The 14,542-nt window shown below is 37.3% G+C and overlaps 1 protein-coding gene across 1 annotated transcript in view; it reads right to left on the reverse strand.

The window, feature by feature from the left end:
* The window catches only part of LOC137192539 (receptor tyrosine-protein kinase erbB-4-like), a 351,735-nt gene that overhangs the window by 94,915 nt on the left and 242,278 nt on the right, over positions 1-14,542 (reverse strand). The window contains exons 8-12 of the mRNA XM_067603312.1: positions 13,190-13,303; positions 12,777-12,903; positions 11,896-11,969; positions 5,783-5,873; positions 2,042-2,241 (exon numbers count right to left, since the gene is read on the reverse strand). Coding sequence (XP_067459413.1) covers positions 2,042-2,241; positions 5,783-5,873; positions 11,896-11,969; positions 12,777-12,903; positions 13,190-13,303 — 606 coding nt within the window. The remainder of the gene's footprint in view (positions 1-2,041; positions 2,242-5,782; positions 5,874-11,895; positions 11,970-12,776; positions 12,904-13,189; positions 13,304-14,542) is intronic.

Here is a 14,542-nt window from a genome sequence, read left to right on the forward strand (position 1 = left end):
TTGTATTTGCTTTAAATAGGATGAAACATCATTATATCATTGGCTGTTACATTCAACTGAAAAAAAAAATGCTACTGTTAAAACTGGTTACCTTGTTTTCAGGTTTCTACCCACTGATATTACTACATACAACTGAACACATACTCAAATGAATAAATGGGCATATGCAGACTCCTCCTCTGTCTTTGCTGCGGGTGTGAGTCCTGCCCTTTCAAGATCCTGCTAGGCTCAATCAAGTGTAGACACACACACACACACACACCCACACACATCCTCACTTATACAGTGCACTCTAATGCACACATGCTGCGCCATGACAAGGAGAGCGGTGTGTGACTCTTGAGTCTCACCCAAAGTCTTCAAAGTCACTGAAGAGTATGTGCGTGAGTGTGTGTGTGTGTGTGTTTGTGCGTGTGTGTGTTCAACACTAAGGAACTGCTCAGGGGAAAGGAGCACATGAACAGCGAAAAGGGGCCAACTCAATAATGCAAATACTGGCTCATTAATGAACATTATACATAAATTAATAATGTCCTAACACTTGTGGCAGTGATATAATAAAAGCTCTTCCATTTTTAGAAACACAATTTTTGTCTCGTCATTTCAGTTATTTGCCTAATTTCATTTGGCCATCTTGTATTGTCTGAATGGTTCTGTTGGTTAATTAGTCTAATTATGGGATGATTTTTTAAGTTGTTTTAGTCTATCTCAATTAATGAGATAATACCTCATAAACTCAGACAAAGAATAACACCAGACAAAGAATAACAGAAAGGACAAGTGTGTTTCTATTATATATATCTAGTGTCAATGTTGCTGGTCAGAGTTTTGTCTAAAGTTGATTTTGTGTCACGTCAGCCCCCCCAAATTCTTTCAAACCCTTAGTTTCTGAGTCCTATGTGTTCCAGAGTAAATCTCAAACATATTTCTCCATAATCTTTCAATCTGTAGCCTTTTTTTTAGCCCCTTTTTTTTTAATAAATATGAATACATTTTGTCAAAGCAAAATACAAAGAAGAAAACTCTCTGCATGGTGCCTGCAGCTGTACAACTGATGTTAAAAGTACGACTAAAATACAAAAATACATCACATTTCATTTCACACACACAGCTCAGTGCAATTAAATAACCCTCATGTGGCGTTCCCCAATATTCAGTGACTCAAAAAAAGTCACTCAACAATTTGTCAGAGGATATCCCAGATCAGAGCCTTAGAAATTGGTTTGATGTTATATTTTTCATTAATTTCATAGTTCTGATAACAGCCCAAGAGTTGCTGTCCAAAGGCTTTTTCATCATCCCATGGCTTGCAGATTTCTTGGATCTTTTTACCTTGGGCTAAATATCACTTGCAGTAGTTGTGGTTGTGTATGACCTCTGTTTAGTGGGATCCAAAGGCGGAGACATGTTACAGTTTTTAGACATTGTTACTTACTTGCCCTTTAACATCATTATTTTTGGGTTTGGACACTGGGTTTGAATGGAGTTTTCACCATAAAAATCTAAAGATGCCAAGTGTCACATATATGAAAGCAGCAAAGGATATTTGTGAGCATCACACAAACATTTCAGCCAAAACTGGTTATAAAAGAAACTGAGCGGGCAAACAAGAGTTTCAATAAGACACAACATGGCAGCTTTATTGTTAGAATTTAGATTTTTCAAGCTCAAAAAGGTGAGATTTTCTGAATTTATTCTGAATGTTTTACTGTAACAGCTGCAGCTTTGTGCAGATGTATAATGTCATACAGCTTGTTTGTATGATCATCTGTTTTTCGCAACACCAGATCCTTTGAACAATTCATCACAAGTATACTTACATCCAGATTTGGAAAAAAAATGCTTTTTCATTGTGTTTCTTTTACATGTGGCAAGCAAACAGTAAAACAGTGCAGAATCAAACTGGGGACATTGTATTTAAATGTTATGTGTCTTAGATAACTAGCCAACGGGGAAGCAAGGCTAACTATTTTTGATGACACTCCATTTCAGTTTTGGTGTGGATCATTTGTGTTTTTTGATAATTTTGGTATTAACTTACAACATTCTTGCGGGCTTCGGTTGTTGCGGACCAAAACCTTCTGGTTTGCAGTGCGAAACAGTCTCGTCCAGTTGACAGTGTCGTAGTAACAAAGCTGGCTGTTCTCTGCGATGTGGACGTTCCCAGCGCTGATCTCTCTTAGAGACTGAAGCTGCAGTGATGAAATGCCCTGTTGCTTTAACACCAGCAGGGAGATCCCACTGAGAGGGAAGAATGGGTGGAGGTGGGAGGAAGACAGAGCCAGACAGGAAGGGTAGGAAGATTATAGGAGCAGGAGGAGGAATGAGGTGCAACCGGGAGAGGAAAGACAAAAAAGGGAAAGTAAAGAAGCAGAAGAGAATGTGGATTTAGTTTTGTATTTTTTGTAGAAACAAATATTTTCACGTTATCACATACATACCAAATATTATCTCCCACAAATTTTATATGACAAACTCCTTTTTCAGGGAAATATAATGTGGAATACATTATTCTTCAGCCTTTATACTGAGTATTAAGGTTCTGATCTGAAAAATATGTTATTATGTTTAGGAAACTAAAACCATATGGTCAAGGATTGGTGGAGACAGTGTCCATTGTGAAATTACAAAAATGTGCAAATTGACAAACAAATTGTGAACCACTGATGTCAAAGGCGAATCCTTACACATGCATCCTACTGTACACCCAAACTTGACATCCTTTTTGTAGCACAAAATTAGAAATTACCATTTCCACTGAATTTAAAACACTGATGGAGTATAGATGCTTATGAATGTACGTGTGTGTGTATTCATATGAGACAGGATTAGTGCAACACAGTAACACAGAAACAGGCATGGTGATGGTGCAACTGGATTTTAGAAAATACTTGCAACTGATATATAAAGAAAAAAAACATATGCACAATTAATTAACATACATAGAGAGAATGAAATTATTTTCCCTCTTATAGACAGCGATTCACAATAGGCATATTTTAACTTCTAATGCATCCTGAAATCAATTCATCTGAAATCAGTCCTATTTTTTCACACAGTGAAATATATAAACACAGATCAAAACCATTTGGTATATTTTAATGTATATATTGTTTTACATAACTTTTACCTCAGTGTGTTCTGCCTCTGATTTTGTAAATGAGACCTGGCAGCCTCTACTGTATGTTGCATTTTATACTGCGAGCCACTGAGCCTGATTGTGATTGGAAAATGCTGGATTTCTTCGACAGTATGTTAACCAAATAGAGGATTCAGGAGGGGCGCAGACACTTAATGAGTAAACTAACTTTCAGTATGTTAAAGTAAACAGACAGAGACAACAGAAACCATAGTACGAAAGCAAGTAGCAATATTCCTATGACACCACTGGAGCAAGATAAAGGCTACCAATTATCTCCATCATGGTCTCGTTTGTGTACAATAATTACACCACACTGTCATCATTTCACTATGATATAGTCTGTTGATGTTTAAATATGTTCAGTCAAGCGCCTTCACTATTCAAGTGTTGTCAGAGTACAATTAAAACTCTGCATCTGCTCAATTCTTGCTTTCATCTAACTTTTTTTTTGTTGTCACATCCTGGTATATGCCAGTGCAACGGCAGAACTTCAATAGATATTTTCATTTTTTAAAATTCTACCTTCAAGCCTCTCTTTCTATCTTTCTTTTTTTTTCTCCTATCCCCAACCTTCCACCATATGTCCCACTTGCACAGTTTAAAAATGACAGGAGGCCAGTGGGGTGTCAGAGCCATCAGATAGACAGAGAGTATGCAGGATCAAGCATGGGGGCAAGGGTGGGTGGCAGGCTGTAATTTGTACTGCTGCCTGCTGTTTCCATCTGCAGGTGGATGACACACAAGTGCACGCACGCACACACGCACACACACCCTCAGGCACACACTCAGACACATGCACAGAGACAAGACACGCTGCATCACACAGTCCACGATGCCAGCCGCACAGACACTCACTTTATTTCCATCTAAATGTCACAGAAAATTTATAGAGCACCTTTGGAAAAATCACTAAAAACGTAATGATAAATAATTATGTTCTACCAGTTAGGTTAAAACAACTCAGCTGGCTTTTTAAATGTCATCACAAAAATGTGTTTCAGGCACAGCGTTGTTTGGTTCCAACTAATGTAAAAGAAAAAAAAAAAAGAGAGAGAATTACTTAGTTAACCATTGATGCATAACCGACCAAACCACACTATTACAGTTGTACAATTGCATGCATGCATGGTTCAGTACTGAGTCTGCATCTTCAAAACTCTTCACAGTCAACACAACAGCCACAATTATGGACCAAATTGTGACAACATTTGCGTTGCTTTCACACAAAAAGCACTCAATGACTACATCCTTCAAATTTCCTGAATACTTTTCTCACTCAAACACACATAACCAGCACAACTTTGTGGATCTGCAGCCCATTTTGTAAATGCTTACACTTCAAAACTCTTCAGTTTATGTTCAAAAACTAACATATGGACAGCACTTTGCTGTTGTTGATCAGGATGGAGTAAGGTGTGCTTTCTGTTTGTTTTTCACTGTATTAGAGAATTTACAGTACTTTATGTTGTCTTACAGCATTCTTTAAAAAAATGTACTGTATTGATATTGTATTACAGTATTATAAAGTGCTGTATTTTGTATTTACCTTATGACAAGAAAAGAAAAACTGCCAAATATAAAGCCCACTGAAACCTTTCTTGCTGCATTTCTGACTTGTTCCTATCTAATACTTTGTAGTAAATTCTATAGAGAGGTGCAAATCTGACTTTATTTTATGATGAATAGTTCGTTTGTTTGCACAATACAGACATTTCTTACACTATCAACAATTAAAAAACAACATATACAAACAAACTAGTGATCACAAACTGATTTACTAAAGGCTTCCGTAAAAAGATGCATCATGTTGTTAGTGTTTTTTTTTATCTCAGTGTGTTCTGATTGACACATCTGTCAATTGAAATCAAGTGTTAGTATCTGCTGGAAGGATTTGCTTTTGTATGCAAAATGAACTGCTGTGCCCAGCAGTGTGTTGATAAAGTTGACTGTGTTTTGAGGACTCAGTATTGAACCCTGCATGTAACCAATCGTAAAAACGGTAATTTGCATAGAAAAGATCTAAATATATAACCAAAGCTGCTACTACTCTCTTCAGTCTATCTTTTTAGAGCGTGCAATTTTCATTGCATGTCACATCTTCTGCACTACCTTATGGTAGAGTGTTGTTACATGTCAAAGTAAATGAAAAAATAAAAATGAATAAATAAAGATGTAGAAGTTCATCTGATGGTTTAAGTGTGCATTGTGAAATAAATTCAAGTTGTTTTATGTTTATGTTGCAAGAAGACATTACAGTTTTCAGTTGATCTAGAGCTTCAGTCTGATATGAGTTATAGCAGTCAAAGCATTTTGATTACCTGTGAGTTAAGCGCAAACATTAATAGTGTGTGTAAATTAATTGTGTCTAATTACATTGTCCCGATTTAGTTGGAAGTTTTACTACATTGACAAATTAAATCACCTTTGGTATTTTCTAATTTCCCAAAGAGCTCTAGCTTCAGAAAACACTGATGTTTCTCTACATTTTTTGCTATTAATTAAAACCAAATCCATAAATGCCTTCCCTTTAAAAGTCTGAGCTCTGTTTGAGGCATTGTTGACACAGTTATGATATAAATCACACTCATAGTAGTAGTACTCATACTAATTACAGCAAAGCTATTATGTTCTCATGTGTACCTGTACAGCGCTCTCCCCCCAATAGTTGCCAGGTTGCTGAACACACTCAAGTCTGTCATGTTGTCAGGCCAAGACTGGATGTTCAGAAAGCCTAAATGGGGACACAGACACACACAGGTACAGTACACAGGTTATAATGAGTCACCAGGACTGACAGACTAGAATCAGCTGTCTATCATATCCTCTACTTCACACAGTGACAAGAATAAAATGAGTAGGGAGAGTTGGCATCTCTCTAGAATTAGCAACATTCCAGGACGCTAGTAACCACACCACCTGAGTCTCATCAGAAAGCAGCCAAGCACTTCTAAGCCAGAAAAATGTTACACTGTAGGTAAAGCAACTCCAGAAAGGAGTTTGGTGCCAGCTATGACAAGTGTAAAGTTTGATATATCAACATTTTTGCATTTCCTTTATGTGCCTCTGAACTGCTGAATCATTTAGAGGAGTAAATGAAGAGTTGAGAGGGTGGCTGTGGCTCATTTAGGATTTTCAATAATGCATTCAGAAATATGAAATATTTAGTAGAGGAATGGTAGGGGGTTACAATCCCCAAGCCTACACCAGAGGACAAACAAAACGATTGGGTGAGGTAGTGAGACCAAAGAAAAATGTACAGTGGATTGAAGAGTAGAGGAAAGAGAGATGAAGAGGGAGAAGGTGTAATTAAGGGGAGTTCAAGTAAATATGACAACAAAGACGCACTCATAATAAGGAGGAGGAGAGCAAGGTGGTGGTGGATGGCAGGAAACACCTTATGGGTGCTTTATCAGTTCATAGTTTTGTTTGTTACATAAATCCCAGCTGAGCAGCAGTGTGGTCTGAGTGAGTGTTTGATGAAGAAATTAGAAAAAAAAAGTCAGGCAATTGTGAGGAATCACACACCAGGGCTCATTCAAATGGACCTGAGCTGAATTTGATACGCATCCCTATACTACAGTTACTGATGCGTCTTTAGCAAGAGAGCAATAGTTATTGCCAAATAGGTGGAAAAACCAAAATAAATGACATTTTATTACAATTTTCCATAATGGAAAACAATGCTCATTTTTAATATACAGTATCAACTCTTTTACTGTTTTTCTTTTTCTGGAGAATATACACTATGGGCATAAATAATGGCTGCCATTATGATAGAATAGTAATAGGAATTCATTCCATTATTAAGTATTATATGATATTTTTAGGATGCTGAGGGCCTCTTAGCCCACAGGCAGCAGTGCTATAGAATTGTTAGCATTACACTTGTAGACACTAATTGCCTTAATGGAAAAACCTGCAGTGCTCAGGCACCTCACAGCTCCAACATAGTGCTCTTCCGGGGAATAGGGGTGCTCCCTAATCAAGGTAACAAGCTACTGGCTGCTGCACACTGTGCTAATGTTATACTGGGCTAACAGCATACATAGTCTATACCTGTACAAGGTAGGTACAGATTCTCTCTCCAGACACCAGGTGCAAACTTAAAAGTTTATAGACTAGAAATGTTACATTTTCATAACACTTTTACAACTTTTTTTTTTTTTCTCCTCAATTGGATGCTGCTCAGAAAAGGTCGAAAGGTTGCCATTTTGTATTTCTGGAATGACTGGGTAGAGAGGGTGGATGAATGATGTTCATCATTCTCACCTACTACTGCTGAGATGACATTCAGTAATGGCAATGACGTTACTGAATGGCAGTTGAACAATGACAGCATGTAGAAAAGTGAAATGTGGAGTAGAGGTGTCTCAACCCTTGTGTCTGAAATTTGTCTTGTAAGGTTTTGATTTTCACATTTAATTTCAATGAGTTTGGTCTCACATATTCATATATTGGATGAATCCAGTAATGCCCATGTAGCCAGAGCCTTTTATTGTTTATTTAGCTGTGCCATAAATAGCCATTGCTGTTCAAAAGCTATTAACAACACATCAGTAAACCACATTGTTGCAATGGGTGACATGTTCCTTCATTATGATGAACACGGGCACTGCAGTTCCTGTTGACTCATGCACCATTCTTGCTCCCTGGTGCACTAAATGCCTATTATTTTGAGGCTGAATATAATAGCCGGCAAGTGCACTTATTTACTTATTCTGTTACACTATTGTTTGAGTACCATTTCATAAAAGCTACAGTGCCCAACTGTTTTAGATAATTACCTAGGCTTTCTCAAAAAATAAACTGTATATTTGTGACCCATTTTAAAGGATTTACTGTATGTCTTCAGTAGGAATTAATTCTTGCAGCCGAGTGCAAGTTAAGAGAAATATAGAATAAAAATTGTGACCTTAGAATCATAAGGTTCTATCCGACATTTTTGGCCAAAATGAGTTATTCACATGAAACAAGTTCTTAACATTTTGTGTAGGTTCATTTTTTTTTCTACATTATTGGCCCTAAAATTTGAGAAAAGAAAAGGCTCTGTTTCCAAAATCAATCTCAAACTTGGTGCTATGTGGCTCCATCTGCAAAGCACAAATCAGTGCTCAGAATGTAGACAGGAGGACCAATCAGGTTCCGCCACATTACTATCTGACCTCACTGCTTGGTGACTTTGAACTAAAAAAGATTATGAAATGTTGCTCAATTTTTGAAACCTCCAAATAGTTTATTTTTTAAAAATTATTATGAACGACATTGATACAAATGTCAACTGAGTTAGTCTTTTATCTTGTTTGAACTCAGTGAGAAGCTGATTTTTACCTTTAGCTACCATGCTAGTCAGCTAGCTGTTTAAGTTTAATTAAACAGCAAAGTTCTCAGCAATAATTACTGTTATTATTAGTGCCTTAAGTTACTCTGCCTACATAACAATGACAGCAACGATAGCTAAAGTATTAATATGTAAGAATATGAGAAACATTCAGGCTGCTAGCTGCTGATGCTAACTCTACCTGCTGCAAAATGGGTGTGTGTATAACGTTATAACTTAGTCCTGCAGCGGAAACAGTGGTGACAGTGAAAAGCTCAGACACTGACAGAGACCCCAGTTTGTCAAAAAAGCAGTAAAAAGAAAAAAAGAAGTAAAAGCAGAGCAGAAAAAGACCAGAAAGGCTCTGAATGCAATAGACAGAGACTGCAGCAAAAAAAAATTCAAAACAAGGTAGAAGAAGAAAAAGGAAATATCAGCAAAAATTATCTTGAATTTTGTTTTTAGTAAAACTTAATTGACTGTATTATTTGTTCAAATCTGTCATCTCAGTGAAAATCAAATATAATTATGTTTAAATTTAAAACATGCAGCTGAATTGTTGTCTGTGCCCAAATTTTGTAATAACTCCCTTCAGTAGTTCCTACATTGATTTTGTGTATTAAAACAAGAATAAGAGCGATCTGTCCTCTTTATTCAACAAAATCATCACTTTCTCCGTAGCCTCAGCAGATAGAACCAAAAAGTGAGTTCTCAGCGTTAGAAGGTTCTATCTGAAAATAACTTGATCATAATAACACCATTTAAAGATGTGACAGGATTTTGATATTATATATTTAAAGTACATAAAGAAAACTGTAATGTATATCTTTTTTTTAAGAATGTCAAAGCTTTTAACTTCAACATTTCAAAACCACTTGAAATGCAGATAGAACCTTGTAATTCAAGGTCATGACATACAGAAAAAACATCCTGAAAAAATGGAAGGATGTGCTAAGGCAACCACAGTGATACAGTATGTATAGTATACAATAACACTAGTCAAGGGCATCTGAGAGCACTAAATCTTGGTTCTGTTGGGTGGTATAGGTGTGATGGGGAGAAAAAAAATGCATTTAGCCTTTCTGTGTCTTTGCCCTCTTCTTACCTCTGTGGATGAGTGGTTTTATGCAGAAAAAGTGAATTGAAAAGATCACCGACATCAGCAGCCTGTGTATCAGGAGTTTATGTTCTGCTGAGAGCCACATCAGTGGCACACCAATGCACACTGCAAATTACACCGTGGAGACACTTAGAGAAGAAGACCATGAGCTCACAAGCAAAGGTTAAGAGTGCTTAAATTGTGGTGATTACATTCCGAGTCACAACACTGAGAAAGCCACTTGTGTGAAATTGCAAGAGTTGATCGCCCACTCTTTAGCTGAAACCTGACCTGGTAATATGTGTTTGAAGACGCTATAAAAGAGAAGCAAGAATAACAGAGAGGATGGAAGAAAGAAATGAATTGGAGAGGAAAAGACTGGTGTGCCTTTGTGTAGGATGAGAACTGTTCTACACAGCTCATTTGAAAGCAAGAGCGACGCTAGTTGTGACCCTGGGGTCAGAGAGGCAGGTTGGATGCCTCTGTCAAAAGTCATGTTTTCTAGACAGCTTGGAGAGATGACAAGCTGAGCAGACACACATCTCTGACTACATAGTCAATGGTTTATGTCACCAGCTCTCACTCTGCCCCCCCTCCCCACAAAAGTAAAATCCTTGGGAGTCCAGTTTTTTATTTTTATTTTAAATTGATGTTATTGCTCTTGGCATTCCTACTCATCCTGGGAAATCAGATTTTTATCAGATACACAAAAATGCATTCAGGAGCAAATCAGGGCCAGATTTGCAAGGCTACATGAAAGACACAATGCAAAAGTTGCTGTGCCTTTCATACATCTTGAGCTCACAGTCTGAAATGAATGTGCAAACTGATTACTCTATTACAGTAATGACTGAGATTGCTTACTAATCACATTTTATGGGTGAAGGAAAGTTTAAAACCATTTTAATCTTTCATCGCTATGTTGTTCTCTGTAATACTTTTTGTTGGGCTGGGGGTTTCTTTATGTGCTGTGAAGGACTAGGGCAACTGAGTAACTCTTTCAAATCACTTTTTAGTTTGTTAAGTCTTGTTTGATCGATACATATGGGTATTTCTTTTCCCCTTTCCTATCTGTTTTCTGTGTTTCTGTGAAGTTTGATCTTGTGATAAAGGGATCAGTCTGTTGTCGACCAATGGATCACAACTTGTTGAAAAGACAAACACAGCCAAATTAAGTGTATATAATTTTGATGATGACCTTTAAAGAAGCCTACAAATTAGCCATAATTACAACTCTTGAATTCTATAGTTAGTTGCTATTTTCCATTTAACATTTGACACATTCATTAGATCTGATTTTAGATTTGGTTTAATTGATCATCATTTTTGATACACAAGTTATTAGCTGGCTCACTCTCATACCTGAACTACCTCTATTTTCTCTTCGACTACAACAAAGCTACATGCTTTTTATAGCAGAGTGGTTTGCTTTTAATCACATTTAGCTCATGCAGATGATCAGAAGGATGTGGTGGCACCATGGAAGCATCAGCAGGTAGGAAAATACAGTACAGGCAAGAATCAGCCACAACCACTACATTTATCGCCCCGTGTATAACCATTAACAAATAATTACCATCAATTATATTCTTACTATCAGTTGTAAAGGAGGTAGGAGAAACATGTAAGAAAAATTATTTATTTCAATGTGTATTTCAGAGGTGCTTTTAACTACAAAAATATGATAAATGTAATCTGCTACATATAGACATAAACATAAAATGTGTATTTTTAAAGGGAAGGGGAGATACTGTTTCATGAGCCTTCTGCTTTTTCTGAAGCTATTTCATAACTCAAGAATGTCACAAATCATTTTTCAACAGTAATATTTTCTAATTTCATGAGGAATTGTCACATTGGAGAAACAAGGTTTCTTTCTGATGGCATTGTCAAACGTCTAGGCTGGAAGGATGACAGTGTACATGCAGCTCAGAAATGGGGGTGGCGTAGGGGAGCTGGAGGATTAACGATGCACACCGCATGTTCTGGATCTTTTCTTCATGGTGCGTGAAGGGAGAGCTGGGACTGTGGGACTCAAGGCTAGGGATTCCCCGAGGGAGAAGCAGTGGAGAGAAAGAGGAGATTGAAAGACTCATCTGATATTCATCTTATGCTGCAATGTCTGTCCTTGGTGTGGACAGTCTCGTGGGGGGGGGGGATGAGATAGACTTGAGCAAATACGCACGCACACACACACACACTACATATATGCACACTAGATATGGCATTAAGTGCAAGAGAGGGGACATGGGTAAGAGTGCATTTTATTTAAATATTAACATTTGTTCATTTGTATCCATATGCAGATATACATGCTGTACAAGTGATATTACTCACCCGTGATCTCCCGAACGGTGCGGAACACATTGAGTTTTTCTGGGTCCAAAGCTTCAATGTTGAGATAGACATCCCTGTGAATGGTAATGGGAGATCAGAACAACACATACAAAAGGAGAAATAACAAAGCATCTGCAATTTATACTGCATAGAAAAGAGATCCACAGAATCCTCTTAATAACAGCAATGGACAGTCAGCTGCACTTAGAGAGGTGTAGAAAATGACAATTTGGAATACCAGATCAAATCAGTAAAGCATGTGATCTATGTGTAATATGTGTTATTTTTTCTCTTGTTTAACTTGATAAAATACTTAAAATATAATTACATGTATGCACACCCACCCATACATAATATATGCATGTTTGCTTTGTCCTCTACAGTCACCAACTACAATCTCACACACCACACTTGTACAGCAGCTTTCCTTTTTCACTCTTCAGACTAATTTATGAGCATATACATACTGTATACCAGCACTTTTCTCACTCTTGAGGCACTTTCAGCTTACTCACTTCCCTCTTGCCAGCACTGACACTGATACCATTAGTGATATTCTTTTAAACAATTACCACCATGCTTAAACTTCATTTTCAAGCTTTTAACTGACACTCTTATCTCAAGGAATATGCCTTATTAATGGAATAAGTAAAAATAACACAGAAAAAAACAAACAAACACATGTATCATTATTTGCAAGGTGTTCGGACCCAAAGGGAATCATGTCGAATACCTAGTAGCCCATTTTAATACTGTCAGTCCTGGACTGATGCTAACATATACCCTATAGACACAACATAACATGTCCAAACATGAATATAGTTCTAGTATTTCACCCCCCCTTTTATTATTCTGAGAAGCTGAATATTCTCAACTTTCACCCTTTGATTCCAGTGATGAGAAAAACCAGGTTGCCGTTGATTTTGGTGCAGTTGACAAACTTGTCGATGTTGCTGGAGTCCACCGTCTGAGCAGCCTGTAGACTGGCTGTCCCAATGCCATCACATGCTGGAACACACAGTGTGACAAAAAACTGCATTTGTTTAACTAAATATCCTTAATAATCTCAACACATTACTACATAGCAGAGACAGCAGCATAAGACCATAGATGATACATCTGTTAGTCTCTGTCTCATCTCAGTGGTATTCTTGGTATTTCTCAAAATTAAAACTTCCGTACAAAACTTCTGCTAGTCTTCTTCTATTGCTCAAAACTTAAGAATTTATAGCTGTTCTTTGCAATAGAAGAAGACCTTTGCAAAAGATGAGGCCTGGTTCAAAAAGTGGTTCACCTTTTGGACAGATGTCAGTGCAAGGAATGCACATCTTAATGCGGTTCTCCTCCACCTCCATCTTGTTACTAGGGCACGCTCGCACACAGGAGCTATGGTCCACCACAAAGTTATCTGAAAAAACAATTTGTAGAAGTCGTAAATGTCAAACACAGATGGCTGCTGTTTTTCACACGGGAACATGTTAACAGAGAAGTGACACTCGGTGTAGGCAATCACATCAAAACAGACAAAAGTGTTGAAAGTCACTTTCTTTCACTTTGTCTGTCTGATGTTCACCTGACTGCACATGAACTGCATTAAAGGGTAAAACCTTAATATTTGGTTCTCTGCAAAGGTTAAAATGCATCATATTCACTAATTGGTGAAAAAACACTAACATGACATTCACATTTAAAATATAATTATTAGAATTACTTACCATTACAAGAACAAGTAAAAGGTCATACAATACCTTCATTAAAATTGTTGACAAACATATTTATTCACAAAATTCAATTGAAAATATCATATGCTGACCTTTTGACATATAATTTTCAGAGTAGTTGGTCAAACTCACCATGTGTTTATTTACTGCACTTTTATTCTGAATTTTGTTTGGATCCTGTTAAGTTTATAGAAGTCTAATAGCTGTCTGTAAGCTCTGGGTGGTCACAAAGGCTAACAAGCCAACAACAAAAATACAGGAATGTGTGAAATTAACTCAGACTCCAAAAGAGGAAAAATACACATAGAAATGAATACCAAAACAAAGCAACATTTTGCCTGAAATATGCATACAGTCATGACTCACAGCCACTTACTTTTATCATAATAAACGCTGAAATGTATACATTATATATCTTATGTCTGTCTAAAAGTAATACTGTGTTCAAGTGCAAATCCCCCTTCCTTCCCTGCTGGTTGGCCTTTTCAGTGATGTTGGAAACAGCATGGAGCATCCACAATTAGCTGTGGGCAGAGTGAGTGGTTAGCGGCTGGCTGGACCGTGGCCACAGAACAGAAGAGTAATACCAGGACTAATAATAGTGCAAAGCAGGAAAAGGAGAAATGATTATGTGCTGTTTCTTTATCACCAAGGCTTTGTGAATAGCAGTTACCCTAACCTAAGGCTGGAGGTTGTTTCAAGGTAAACAGCTCATCAAGAAGAATGAGTGCTGGGGTGAGACCTTGACCAACTGTACACATAGGGTGACCAGATGAGAATGGATAAAAGTAGGGACTGGGGAGTTGGGGTAGGTGTGGTCACAGTGGGCGTGGCCTCCAGTACATTACATTCAGTGTCCATGAACAGTAAAACAGCTTAACGTCAAAACTCAATGCTAAAATTTATCATTTTTGTTCATGAATTCA

This window comes from Thunnus thynnus, chromosome 11 (assembly GCF_963924715.1).
Source record: "Thunnus thynnus chromosome 11, fThuThy2.1, whole genome shotgun sequence".
NCBI lineage: Eukaryota > Metazoa > Chordata > Actinopteri > Scombriformes > Scombridae > Thunnus > Thunnus thynnus.